The sequence below is a fragment of the Boleophthalmus pectinirostris genome, unplaced genomic scaffold (assembly GCF_026225935.1).
Source record: "Boleophthalmus pectinirostris isolate CB_2022bp ecotype Guang Dong unplaced genomic scaffold, ASM2622593v1 HiC_scaffold_14, whole genome shotgun sequence".
NCBI classification, from domain to species: domain Eukaryota; kingdom Metazoa; phylum Chordata; class Actinopteri; order Gobiiformes; family Gobiidae; genus Boleophthalmus; species Boleophthalmus pectinirostris.
Genome location: NW_026571047.1, coordinates 24292114 through 24306365, shown reverse-complemented (window position 1 = coordinate 24306365; position 14252 = coordinate 24292114). Strand labels below are relative to the sequence as shown.

At 40.5% G+C, this 14252-nt stretch overlaps 2 protein-coding genes across 2 annotated transcripts; both read left to right on the top strand.

The window, feature by feature from the left end:
- The first annotated feature begins 78 nt into the window (after positions 1-78).
- Positions 79-4101, top strand: LOC110164410 (dual specificity phosphatase 29-like). The gene is made up of 3 exons (XM_020929441.2): positions 79-360; positions 1776-1993; positions 3893-4101. The coding sequence occupies exons 1-3, from the start codon at positions 233-235 to the stop codon at positions 4099-4101; spliced, it is 555 nt and encodes a 184-aa protein (XP_020785100.2). The 5' UTR covers positions 79-232.
- A 6629-nt stretch (positions 4102-10730) lies between these two features.
- Positions 10731-14172, top strand: LOC110164409 (dual specificity phosphatase 29-like). Its single transcript, XM_055150582.1, has 3 exons — positions 10731-10894; positions 12216-12439; positions 13887-14172. The coding sequence occupies exons 1-3, from the start codon at positions 10731-10733 to the stop codon at positions 14099-14101; spliced, it is 603 nt and encodes a 200-aa protein (XP_055006557.1). The 3' UTR covers positions 14102-14172.
- The last annotated feature ends 80 nt before the right edge of the window (positions 14173-14252 follow it).

The window sequence follows — 14252 nt, the reverse complement described above, 5'->3', positions numbered from 1 at the left end:
CTTAAAGACTCTTTTTTTATTTATGGTTATTACATTATTTTTTGTTGGTCATAGATTTTTAAACAGGTGAAACTCTTATCCATTTATTCTGCACTTTGGACCAGCATTGGAGATTTTTTATTTTCTTTTTTATAACAAGCTTCATCCTTGCAATTCCAGCTAGATTTGAAACTGTGAAACTATATTTTTGTCCGGCAAGTTAGTCCAAAAGCTACTAAGGCATTTTTTGGGTATGGGAGGAGAGGGGGAGGAGCCATATGAAGCCCCGCCCCTCAGCGCTCTCCTGGACGTCCTACTGAAGAACAGACACAACACTGGACCCGTGAACCTGGTCTGGCCCGGACTCTACCTCAGCAACGCGTAAGAGAAGACCGATTTACAGCTTTATCATTGGCCAAACTTTAAAGGCACACTATGTAACTTTTATAGAGGGTCCACCACCTGCTTGTCTCCATGGAGATGTGTCATGTTATTACTTTGAATTACTATATCCTGCATAAAATGGCATTCTTACTGTTGCAACGATCTGACTTGAAACTTGGCAAAGTGGCATCACCTGCTTGTCACCATAAAGAACAAGTTTAATGCCATATTGTGGAACATTCCAGGCAAAGAAATTACATCTCTAGTATAATAGTTACATAGTACACTGCAAAGAAGAGAAAAAGAAAAGTTGAGATGACTTGATTTCAATATTTTTTAGATTATTTTCAAATTTTTCTTCTTTATATGCCAATATTACATTAGTGTTTTAGTCCAGAGTGCACTAATCGAGACCAAGACCAGTCCAAGACCAGGACAAGACCAGGACAAGACCAGGACAAGACCAGGACAAGACCAGGACAAGACCAGGACAAGACCAGTCCAAGACCAGGACAAGACCAGGACAAGACCAAGACAAGACCAAGACAAGACCAAGACAAGACCAGGACAAGACCAGGACAAGACCAGGACAAGACCAAGACAAGACCAGGACAAGACCAAGACCAGACAAGACCAAGACAAGACCAAGACAAGACCAAGACAAGACCAAGACAAGACAAGACCAAGACCTCTGTGATTCAAGACCAAGACAAGACCAAGTCTTTTAAAGGTCGAGACCAAGACAAGACCAAGACCACAGCCCATCGAGACCAAATGAAGACCATCTTTGACATTATTCTGGCAGATATATATAAATATTTTTTTTAATAAATCTACCTCCATTTAATCTGATTAATGTTCATTTAAGATTAATATAGGCCAAGCAAACTATACTGCATTTAAACACTTCGTGGAGTTTGTGCCTCTTCACATTTACCGGCTGTAGTGGAATATGATTGCACTTGTCGAGTGTTAGACCTCGAGTCCGAGACAAGACCAAGACCAAGCACCATCAACACCGAAACAAGACCAAGTCCAAACAAGCTCAAGTCCGAGATGAGACCAAGGCTGTAAAAAAGCCCAGTCTTGAGTAATACAACACCATATTAAATATTGTAGAACAAATAAGATCCTTGTCAGTAAACTGAACTAGTTCAAACTATGAAGATTCAACATTTCCATCCAAAAGATATTCACTTTTTACAGAAGTTGTGAACATAAGTCTTATAAGTTGACAATTTTTCAAAAGGCTGCACCTTATGGAACTGAGATAAAATGCAGATAATTGCACATTTGCAGAGATGAAACTGGAATTAAACTGGATGTAAATGAAGCATCAATATTTCTTTTCAAAACAGTAGAAAAGAACTGTAGTATTTTGGTATAACTCCACTGTACCTGTGTGTTTGTAGGTCTGCGGCTCAAGACAAAGTTCTCCTCCAGGATTTGGGAGTGACCCACATCGTGAACGCTGCACACGGCACGCAGCGCATCGACACTGGGCCTGGTTACTACGGCGACACAGGTGTGGCGTACCTGGGCGTGGAGGCGGACGACAGCAAAGACTGCGACATCAGCATATTTTTCTGCGAGACGGCGGAATTCATTGACTCTGCACTAACACAAAATGGTGAGAAAGATACAGGGACAGTATGATCAGAGTGAACATTGTGAAGGCGTATGAACTTTAAAAACACAAAAGAGACAGGATTTTCACCTGACAACATCCCGCAGTTGGACCATAGGTGGAGTTTGTGATGGTCAGGGGTGGCACTGCCCCACCTAGTGGCTGAAATATGTCACAACATTGAGTCTATAATATGGCCAATACAAATATTTAGTTTTAAAAAATGTATTAATATTTTAAATATGTCAATAAAACTAAAAGATTGTATGAAATAAATATGAATCCTAGTCTGAACCAGGACTAAACCAGGACTAAACCAGGACTAAAACAGGACTAAAACAGGACTAAAACAGGACTAAACCAACCAGGACTAAAACAGGACTGAACCAGCCAGGTCTAAACCAGGTCTAAACCAGGACTAAAAACAGGACTGAACCAGGTCTAAACCAGGTCTAAACTAGGACTAAAACAGGACTGAACCAGGTCTAAACCAGGACTAAAACAGGATTGAACCAGTCAGGTCTAAACCAGGCCTAAACCGGGTCTAAACCAGGACTAAAACAGGACTAAAACAGGCCTGAACCAGGTCTAAACCAGGTCTAAACCAGAATTAAATGAGGACTAAACCAGGACTAATCTTGTACTTGAGAGAGAGAGGGAGAACCTTGATCCCGTGGAGCAGGGTGTTTGCAAAGCGCGATGGGCGACGGCTGCGCTGAGCCCCGTGGGTCACGGAACTCTGCACCGGTCCTTTCTCTCACACTCCCCCGACGGTTTAAGCGGGGCGCACCTCCGAGCCCGTCCTGACACTCAGTCCTGATTCAGTTCTGGTTTAGTCCTGTTTTAGTCCTGGTTCAGTCCTGGTTCAGTCCCGGTGGTGTACCCCAGCGTACCACACCCACTACACCCTGATCATGTGTGATGTGCTGTGTAGTTTGGCTTTACATGATGTGCCATTTATTTATGAGCTTTTATGTGTAATCACATTATAACTATTCTGTGTAATGTCACAGAATAATTATAATGTACAGCAGTGTGGACAGTAAAGTGATCACTTCATTGTACAGGGCAAGGCGTTTCCTTACTGTGCACATGACAATACACACTTTAAATCTTGAATCTAGTGTGTATGTTAAAATGTTTGCCCCCCATAGCACAAAAGTCAAACTCCACCTAACGTAAAAGTAGATTGTTTGGATCAGAGTTCAGACTGATGGGGGAAAAAAATGTGTTAATTAAATTCCACTGACTAAAAGTGCCATTGATATAATTAACAATGAGGTTTCATGCACTCTCAAAATCTGATTCACAGATTTTTGGGGTTATAAAACTATTTTAAATGAAACATAAACAGCTTGTAGATTGCAGCTTGTATGAAGAAATATGTTTTTTACTTGAATTCTTGGGATTATGACGGAACTAATTCACACCAAAATCTTATCAAGGTTTTTTAAAGCAAAAAAAGTGTCCTATCTACAATTATATTCTTCTCTTCTTCAAAATATCACAATAAATATCATACCATGAGATGCATATTGTGATAATATCATACCGAGATTTGGATATTTGTTCCATACCTACTGTTTATTTTTTGGCCAGCCTAGTTTTGGATGTGAAAACATTCAAATAATTAATAATAATGAGTAAAAAAGAAACAGCTTAGCCCAAGGACTGTATGACACTTATGAAAAACGATGAAGCTGTATTTTTATTTCAGTTCAGCATCTCTTGGTTTGGTTTTGAGGTGATGTTTTTTTCTGTTAATGACTTGCTTTGCCCACAAACATTTTTAAGTGTGTTTTACCGTCTCATCGGGGGGAAGAGGTGGGCCCAGGTTTCGCGTGGTGTCGTGTTCGGAGGTGTGCGTTGTAAAGATCAGATGTCCCCTGTTGTATGTCACAGGTGTGGTCCTGGTTCACTGTGCGCGTGGGGTCAGTCGCTCCGCTGCTCTGGTCCTGTCCTTCCTCATGATCAAACGTGGACTCTCTCTGATGGAGGCGCTGCACACGGTCCGAAAACACAGGAACATCCTCCCAAACGCGGGGTTTCTCAACCAGCTACGCCAACTGGACACTTCACTGCACCAACACAGGACTGAAGGATCAGAATAACACAATTTAAAAACTCAGAAGGAGTGAGAGCATCAGACAAAAAAAACAAAAAACAAACAGCACATGTTTATAAGAAAGGTTAAAATGGGATAAGAAGCTGCGTATAAGTTTTATGAATTATTTACAAAAAAAAAAAACACAGAGTCTGGGCAGGTCCAAAATAAGTGAGAGGTGGTTTTTTCATTTTTCAGTTCATAAAATGTACAGTTTGTGTCCATTGCCCTTCTGAGATGATTCTTTAGTGCACAGGTGTCAAACATGCGGCCCGGGGGCCAGATCCGGCCCTCCAAGACCTTTAATCTGGCCCTTGGCTGATTTTCTACTAAAATATTTTAATTCTATTTTGTATTAAAATCTTGTTAATTTTCTGTGGTGTTTATCACAGCAGCGTCTCCAGCGTCCCTGTACGTGGCCCCTCCCACCAGAGCAGCACAAATGAAGACTTGTCTCTTTCCAAACGCTCTTAAAGGACGATCGTTTTGACTGTTGACCGTGACACCCTCATCAGAAAAATGTCCAACATGAGAAAAGTGGAGCTGAGTGCAGGATTTTACAACAAAAATGTACTTATTCCTATTTCTACAAGTTAATTTTAAACAAGTTCATGTTCAAACTTTGTGTTGAAATTGTATTTTTCTTAAAGTTTCAGGTTGTTCATAATATTATAATATGTTGTAAAAGAAAGAGTTCATCAATTAAAAAAGATTTCTGTAGTAGATTTGTGTTTCTCTGCACAAATATTTGAACTTATTGTTATTTTTGGGGTTTATATGACATGAGTTTTCTGATCCGGCCCCTTTGGGATTAAAGTGGGTTGGATACGGCCCCCGGACCAAAATGAGTTTGACACCTCTGCTTTAGTGGATAACAGTGATGTGGAAGTTTGTAGCAGATTTCCCTTTGCTTATTGATTGATGAGATATATGTCCAAACATTTTTCCATGGAATATTGTCAATAGTCCGGCTGCTGACAGTGCACGAGTAGGGCTCTGTTTGGGAGGTGCACTTGTGGTGATAGTCGCTCTTTTTCTGCGGCGATTCATTATAGGGCAAGTTTAATTAAAGATGAAGCCAAGTAAGTTCCTTTTGATGTGTTTTTCAAAGTTTGCTGCACAGCGTTTTCACTCACGCTGCTCAAGCCGACATCTTCGGGTGCTGTAACTGTTCTGCCGCTTCCCCAGTTTAGACTCCTGATTCCACTAATGACATCACTCTGTTGCAGCCAATGAAACAGCGGCAGGAGTAACCCTGTCGTCATATCACTGAATACATCTCAGAACGTCTAAGAAACAAACTGTGAATTAAAACACGTTTAATTAATACTATTGAGTCTGGAAATATATTGAAATAAATTAATATTTTTGCTTATTAAAATAAAATGTCAAATATTGGTAGGGATTATTTTGTCTTCCCCATATATTGGTTGTGACATGTCCCCACTGTCCCTAAGCAAACTTATGCCCTTGATCTAAAGCCAACAAATAGTGAAGATGACCTTGCTTATAGTCAGTGTTGGGGAGTAACAGATTACAAGTACTGGAGTTATGTAATCAGAGTACAAATTATGAGTAACTGTATTCAGTTACAGTTACTGTTTCAGTGAGTTTGTTGAAATAAATGGATTACACAGTGGTATTTTCCTGTTTTCATATTTTGGGCTAAACCAGGACTAAACCAGGACTAAACCAGGACTAAACCAGGATAAACCAGGACTAAACCCAGGACTAAACCAGGACTAAACCCAGGATTAAACCAGGATTAAACCAGGATAAACCAGGACTAAACCAGGACTAAACCCAGGACTAAACCAAACTAAACCCAGGATTAAACCAGGACTAAACCAGGACTAAACCCAGGACTAAACCAGAACTAAACCCAGGACTAAACCAGGACTAAAACCAGGATTAAACCAGGACTAAACCAGGATTAAAACCAGGAGTAAAACCAGGACTAAAACCAGGTCTAAAACCAGGACTAAAACCAGGACTAAACCGGGACTAAACCAGGACAAAACCAGTACTAAAACCAGGATTAAACCAGGACTAAACCAGGATTAAAGTCAGGTCTAAAACCAGGACTAAAATCAGGACTAAACCAGGACTAAAACCAGAAGTAAACCAGGACTAAACCAAGACAAAAAAACAGGACTAAACCAAGAACCAGGATTAAACCAGGACTAAACCAGGATTAAAACCAGAACTAAAACCAGGACTAAACCAGGATTAAAATCAGGATTAAAATCAGGACTAAACCAAGAACCAGGATTAAACCAGGACTAAACCAGGATTAAAACCAGGACTAAAACCAGGACTAAACCAGGATTAAACCAGGACTAAACCAGGATTAAAACCAGGACTAAAACCAGGACTAAACCAGGATTAAACCAGGACTAAACCAGGATTAAAACCAGGACTAAAACCAGGACTAAAACCAGGTCTAAAACCAGGACTAAAACCAGGATTAAACCAGGACTAAACCAGGATTAAAGTCAGGTCTAAAACCAGGACTAAAACCAGAAGTAAACCAGGACTAAACCAAGACAAAAAAACAGGACTAAACCAAGACTAAACCAGGACTAAATCCAGGACTAAAACCAGGACAATATCAAGTAATCCAAAGTATTCAGATTACGTTACTCACTTTAAGTCATTTAATGGATTCTGTTACAAACTACATTTTGGTGTATGTAATCTGTAATCTGTAGGGGAATACATTTTTAAAGTAAACCTTCCCAACACTGACTATAGTATAAAAACTTGATTGTGACAGAATAAAAAAGCTGTCAAAAAAGTCTGAGGCTCTTTGTTGGAAATATTATAAAAGTCCTTTATTGGTTAAAATGGAACATCAATTTTAACTTGTGTAATATTGTTTTGTTTTCTTGTTTACTTGCTCAAATACACAGGACAGACTTTCTTACTGGGACAATAGCTTCAGCTCTGTTTGTGATGAGGGAACAACATTGTAACATGAGAAATAGCGTAATACGGGCCATTTAAACATGCATTTTTTTTTAGATGTCAAAGAGCTCAAAGCACGATTTAAAAAAAAAAAAAGAGGACAAAATAGGACATTATGATTATTAAATACAAATTCAATTCCCACTTGACACAGGCAGCCGCAGCTTTAAATAAAGATGTATAGGATGTCACGTATGTGTTTCTTATCTGTCTGAGTGATGGAGATGAGATGAGAGACAGACAGGGAGAGGAACGGGGGGTTTTGAGGATGTGAAAATGCAGTGTGAGCAGTTTCCTCATATACACTCGATTACAGCTCCCAGCAGCAGCAGCAGCAGCAGCCTCCAGCGCACACCCGAGCCATGTGTGAAAACCTGTCTGACAGATACGTTTTACCTGTGAAGCTGCAGAGGATGTGACAAAAATAGGTCGCAAAAGGCGCTGTCGAAATAATCCCGTGTTATTTCTTCGCCTAGAATGTTCCACAGTATGGCATTAAACTTAGCACATCTGTCTAATGCGTGTTTTTCAAGGGATTTTTGAGCGATAAATACAACGGTGATGAAGTTTAAAGGTCCTATATTACGCAAAATTGACTCTTGTGAGCTTTAAGATGTGTTATGATGTTCTTTGCTCATCAAAAAAAAAAAAAAAAACAGACCTGGAGTAAATGGTGTAATGCAGGAAGTTTAATGCCGTAATGTCGAACATTTCAGGCAGAGCAATAATTTCTCCATGGAGTCAAAAGGAGAATGTTTAAATCTTCATGTTCTACAGTTTACCCGAGTTTGACTTTTAGAGGAGACAGGAGAGAGAGAGAGAGAGAGAGAGAGAGAGAGAGGAAAGAGGGGAGGGGAGAGGGAAGAGAGGAGAGAGAAAGAGGGAGAGGAGAAGGGGAGGGAGGAAGAAGGGAGGGGGAGAAGAAGAGAGAGGAGAGAGAGAGGGAATGAGAGGGGAAAAAGAAGAGAAGGAGAGAGAAAGAGAGAGAGGAGAGAGAAGAGATGAGAGAGGAGAGAGAAAGAGGGAGAGGAGAGAGATGAAAGAGGGGGAAGAGGGAAGAGAGAGGAGAGAGAAAGAGGGAGAGGAGAGAGGGAAGGGAGAGAGAAAGGGAGGGGGGAGAGGAGAGGGAGAGGAGAGGGAGGGAGAGAAAGGGAAAAGAGAGGAGAAAGAGAGAGAGGGAAGAGAGAAGAGAAAAAAGAGACAAGATGGGGGAGAGGATAGAGAGGAGAGGGGGAGAGAGAGAGAAGAGATGGAGTGGAGAGAGAGTGAGGAGAGAGAGGAGAGTGAAAGAGGGAGAGAAGAGAGAGTGAGGAGAGAGAGGAGAGAGAAAGAGGGAAAGGGGAGAGAGGGCGAGATAAAGGAGAGAGAGGAGAGAGGGGAAGAGGGGGAGAGAGAGAGAGAGAGAAGAGAAAGAGGAGAGAGAGAGAGAGAGAGAGAGAGAGAGAGAGAGGGAGAGGGAGAGAGAGGAGAGAGAGGAGAGAGAGAGAGTAGAGAGAGGGATGAGGGAAGACAGAGGTGAAAAGACGGAGAGAGAGAGAGAAAGAGGAGAGGGGGAGAGAGAGAAGAGATGGAAAGGAGACAGCGCAAGGACAGAAGCGGAGAGGGAAGAGAGAGAAGAGAAAGAGGAGAAGAGAGAAGAGAAAAAGAGAGATAGGAGAGGGGGACAGGAGAGAGAAGAGAGGGAGAGAAAGAGGGAGAGAGCAGAGAGGGAGAGGAGAGAGAGAGAGGGGGGGAGTGGAGCGAGGACAGAGGAGGGGGGAGAGGGTAACCTAAAAATATCTCCTGCTTTTCACGTCTCACACGAGCTCTGCGATATTCCAGCCCCGGATACGACCACAACAGCTACAGGCCGTGTCCTGAAATCAAAAATCCTCCTCCACCGCAAAAACAAACCTTCAACTGAAAATGAAGAGACGTGATCCGAGGGTGAGTCCCGCATCTGACAACACAACAAATCATTAAAAACTACTGAATAAAATAAACCAAAAGTGAGATACGAATACAGATCAAGCTCATTCTAACTCTTCAATAACTATAAAACTACCGAGGAAATGTCTAAATGTGCCTCAGTTTCTCTACCCTCACCAGCACTTGATATTGAAGGGTATTTTTTGAGGTATTTTTTGTCTTTTTGTGTCCAATTTGTGTATTATCTTTAGTATTACCTGCTCAAATTACTACCTATTTAATTTGTAGAGTTAGTTTGGATTAATGTCTGCATAATTCAAACAGCAGATACCACAGAACTTTATGTGAAAATAGAAACTACACAGATATAATATGTGATAAAGATGTATTATTACCGGATTTGAATCATAGGATGTGTTAAAGGTGCACTGTGGGTCCGCCATTTGTTTGTCTTTATGGAGATAGATAAGTTTAATTACCCAGACTGGTGCCACTTAGTGCCTCCGCTCAATTTCATTTCTCTTCAGCAACTAGGTCAGGAATCAGAATACTCTAGATGGTTTACAAAAACCCCGGAAGTTGTAGACCAAGGACTGGCCAATCAGTGAAGAGCTGTGAAGTCATGACGTCAAACTCAAGTGTCTGTCTGGGTCCATTTTGTGGATCAGCACAACAGTAAATAAAGCGGTCGAGATGGATGTAGACGAAGACAGACATTCTGTGTTGGCAACGATTCCCGAGATCGAGGATTTAAACCCGGAACAAAGAGAATATTTGGTGAATTTTATCAAGGGGAAAGACGTTATTGCCCTTCTTCCTACGGAATTACATTACATTATATACGTCACGACCAAATAGCAGCAATTTAAATTAAAAAAGTACCCTGCCTACCGTCAAGCAAACGAATCCTAATGCTGTGAGATCAGACGGTTTCCACAAAGATGAATGATGAATCAGGATAAAATTTAATGCCATATTGTGAAACATCTTGATGAAGACAAATACTATATGTGACACCTCCAGGCCAATTTACAGGTCAGATCTGTGGAGAGGCAAGCTCACTCAGAGCAGAAACGCATGCTTTTCAAAGGTATTTATAGATCAAATCAAACTTGGAGCGAAAACTGAGACTAAACCAGGACTAGATCAGAACCGAACCGAAGTTTACATCATAGTTAAACTGGACTAGTGTGAATGAAATCCTTTAGAGATCTGTGGAGAGGCAAGCTCACTCTCAGCACAAACACATGCTTTTCAAGGTATTTTGGGCGGCAGTAGCTCAGTTGTCGTTGTTCGTCCACTGATCTGAAGGTTGACGAATCCCACTCTCGACATCAACATCAAGGGTTGAGCGGTTACAATCCAGATGAATGCTGTTGTTGTGTCCTTGGGCAAGACACTTAACCCACCTCGCCCCAGGGTCTGCATACACTGGTGTGTGAATGTGTGACTGGTTCATTGTTGTAAAGCACTCTGAGTGACTTTAAGGTGGAAAAGTGCTATTAAAAAAATGACCATTTACCGTCTGTGAACAATCAAAACACCTGTAATTGAGTTAACGTAGGAGATAGATGACTTTAATGCCATACTGTGGAACATTCTTGGCAAAGCTGTAACATCATGAGACAAATAGCTGGCGACCCTACACCAGAAAAGTTACACATTGCAACTTTAACAGCAGTAAGGTGTCTGAACTTGCACGTTTATTTGGGGTTTTTTCTCTTTCAGGTAACACTTTCACTGTAGCGTTGTGGTGATAAAATGTCTTGTAAAAAGTCAAAGTTTGGTTTGAAGTCGCCCCCAGTGGAGGAAGAGGAGGAATATGTCACTCCAGGAGGATACGAGCTGGAGAAGATCTTAAACCGCGGCTCTGTGGCCTACACCCACGTCAATGAAGTTTGGGACAATGTTTATATAGGAGACGAGTGAGTACGCAGGCAAATATAGAGACGAATATTACAAGAAAATAATACAAATCTATAATACAAAAATATCTTAAAAGGTGCATTGGTCCCTCACTTGCATGTCTTCTGGGAAATGTTATTGCCTTGTCTAGAAGGTTCCACTGTAAAGATTAAACCATCTATTTAAAGGAGACAACTATGGGCTACATTATAGGTCAGATCTGTGGAGAGTTATCCCTATTTACAGAGAGAATTATTGTATTCTGAGCAATAGAAACACCTGTAATGGATAAATGCTACAAAATGGATGTGTTTAAAGTTTTGGAGACGTGTGGAGACACTTTTTTAAATATTCCATCCAGTCCTTGTATTTGCAGAGGTCGCTGGTGCTAGGCTAGTGCATCTCAATGGCCATAGTTAGCCTGCCATTAAAAACAGTCTTACCCACTCCACAAAACACTCGAAGCAAATCTATTATTACACCAGACTGTCAATGTAAATGTCTGTGTTGATAGAATCATGTTTGAAATAAAACTAACCTTGCATTTGAAGGATTTAATGTCTGAGCTTGGCAGTGGCGGACTGATATGTGAGAAAATAGTCCCTCAACATGTGACGATTCATGCGATGCAAGTCAAGTTTTATTTCAAACATTATTCTATCAACACAGACATTTACATTGACAGTCTGGTGTAATAATAGATTTGTTTCAGGTGTTTTGTGGAGTGGGTAAGACTGTTTTTAGTGTCAGAATAACTATGACCATTGACATGCACTAGTCTAGCACTAGTGACGTCTGCAAATACAAGGACTGGATGGAATATTTTAAAAAGTGTCTCCACACGTCTCCAACACTCTGACTCACTAGAAAATGATGCCTTATGTCCAAAATTCCGAACTGTCTCTTTAATGTTCTACCATGAATCATTCCAGACAAAGTAATAACATCTCCATGGAGACAAACAGGTGACAGTCGCTTCGCCAGAAAAGTTGTACCTTTAAATTATTGAGTGAAACTATTTCTAAAATGTTTTAAAATAGCAAAATAATGGTGGTTGCTAAGAAGTTGTAGATTATAAAAGTGTATTTTTCATTTAAAACATACAATAAATAAAGAAAAAATTATTATAAGCAAATAATTTCCATGGAAGTTTATTTATAAAACTGATTTAATTGCTGAATATTATAAAATTTGCACATGTTCAATAGGTAAATGGTTCAGTTCCCACTACAAATGCATGCTGTCATTGTGCCCTTGAGCAGGACACTATTGCCTTACAGAAAAACATTGTAATATGCTATAAAACTATTAGTAATTCATCACAGATACTTGTATTTTCAGGGAGACTGCGAGGGACAAGTACAAGCTGAAGGAGCTCGGGATCACTCACATTCTGAACGCGGCCGAGGGGACGTGGAACAACGTGGACACGGGAGCCGGTTACTATAGCGACATGGACATTGTTTATTATGGTGTGGTCGCCGAGGACACCACGACCTTTGACCTGAGCCAGTACTTCCACTCGGCGGCCAGCTTCATCGACAAAACTCTGAGCGATCCGCAAAGTAAGAAGACGCACGATCTCATAGACCGAATCAAACTTGGGATGAAACTGAGACTAAACCAGGACTAGACCAGAACCGAACCAAGTTTACATCAGAATTAAACTGGACTAAAGTGTGACTGAAGCTCTTTAGAGTTGAATCATCTACTCATATTATTGTATTTATTTATTTTCAACATCAGTATGTATATGGCCATCAGATGTTTGATTTTAATTTTGTTTTTTAAATTATATTTATTCATTTATTTATTTATGAGACAGTGACAGTGCACAATATACATTAACCTTAACAGGAGAGATGCATTTTCAAATGTGTACATTCAGGTAAGGCAGATTTTAAATGTGAGAAAGAATGTTTATTTGTTTGATAGGCTTTTTTAAAATTGTACTTATCTAAAACATTAAATACATTTGTTATTTTATTGTTACAACACTGTAATTTTCTCAATTATAACTCCAGAATGAACTGACTTAGGGTTACGTTGGAGATCTGTAGACCTCGGGATTTTTGTCCAATAAGGGAACAACAAAGAGCCTCCCATTTATCTTATTTATCTTATTTCTTTTTGTGAAAAATTCCTCAGGTGTTCAGGTAGAATTCATGGCAAAAGAGAAATTCAATTTGTCAACTGGAGAAATGTTTTGCCGTTCATCCAAGCTGCTCCTTCAGTTCTGGTCAGACGCTGGTGGACACTTCCTTATATCTGTCTGCAGGGAGGAGCTAACTACACTGAAACTACTCTGGAACTAACACATCTACTTGTTTACAGTTTCTGTTTGTTAGCTTGGCCTGTTGAACTTGCACAGAGTGTAGGGTCATATTAACAAAACCATTCAGAGCCATAATGGAGCTTTCACACCTCTGGACCTGACGTGACCACAGCTATTGTTCTCTTCTTTGTTTTGATTTAGGTTTGAGGAGATAGATGATGTCTGAGGCCTCCATTTCTGTTTAGAGAAGGATTATTTCTTAACAAAGACAGCTTCTTAAACTCCCCATTCAAACAAATTCTTTTCTCTGGCTCAGATTTGTACCTCACTGTCCTCAAAAGAGTGGCCCGTGGCTTTTAGGTGGAGATGTACAACAGACTGAGGTCCACACAGACGAGAGAGCTGCAGTGGACCTCAGAGTAGTTATTTAACTCCTCCCTTCAGACAAATATAAGGAAGTGTCCACCAGTGTTTGACCAGAACTGAAGAAGCAGCGTGGATGAGCGGCGAAACATCTTCAACCAATAAACTTTCCTCCAGTTGACAAATTGAACTTCTCTTTTGCCACGCGTCTTTTTCTCTTTACATAGTTTATTTAGATATTTGATAAATGATGAATTCCACTATGTTCAAACAAGAATCAATAGATGCTGTACCTGAAGGCAATTATTTTGAATTTCCAATCATGAATATTATCTTCAAATCCGTAATTCCCATGATCTCATTTTTATGTCCAGATAAGCTGCTGGTGCACTGTGTGATGGGCAGGAGCAGATCGGCCACTCTCTTTCTGGCTTACCTCATGATCTGCAGACACATGACGGTGGTGGACGCCATAGAGACGGTGAAAAAACGCAGACGCATCATTCCCAACTGGGGCTTCCTCAAACAGCTGAGAGAACTGGACATGCAGCTACAGGAGACGAGGCTGGAGCAAAGTGAAAAACCATGACAAACCACTGAACAAGGGACTGAATGTTAGTGTGTGTAATATAGTAGAGGTACAATTAGGGTTAAGCGATTTGCAAGAAACTTAAACGTTGAGCCGGATCGCAATTTCAACTATGTAAACTTAGTAAACCATCTTGAAGAGGTAACAAAAG

Excerpts from the sequence above, each read along its gene's own strand:
- LOC110164410 (XM_020929441.2), top strand. The coding sequence starts at position 233 with ATGGGAGGAGAGGGGGAGGAGCCATATGAAGCCCCGCCCCTCAGCGCT. Across the intron at positions 361-1,775 it reads GGACTCTACCTCAGCAACGC|GTCTGCGGCTCAAGACAAAG; the intron begins GTAAGAGAAGAC and ends GTGTGTTTGTAG. Across the intron at positions 1,994-3,892 it reads CTCTGCACTAACACAAAATG|GTGTGGTCCTGGTTCACTGT; the intron begins GTGAGAAAGATA and ends TGTATGTCACAG.
- LOC110164409 (XM_055150582.1), top strand. The coding sequence starts at position 10,731 with ATGTCTTGTAAAAAGTCAAAGTTTGGTTTGAAGTCGCCCCCAGTGGAG. Across the intron at positions 10,895-12,215 it reads AATGTTTATATAGGAGACGA|GGAGACTGCGAGGGACAAGT; the intron begins GTGAGTACGCAG and ends TTGTATTTTCAG. Across the intron at positions 12,440-13,886 it reads AACTCTGAGCGATCCGCAAA|ATAAGCTGCTGGTGCACTGT; the intron begins GTAAGAAGACGC and ends TTTTATGTCCAG.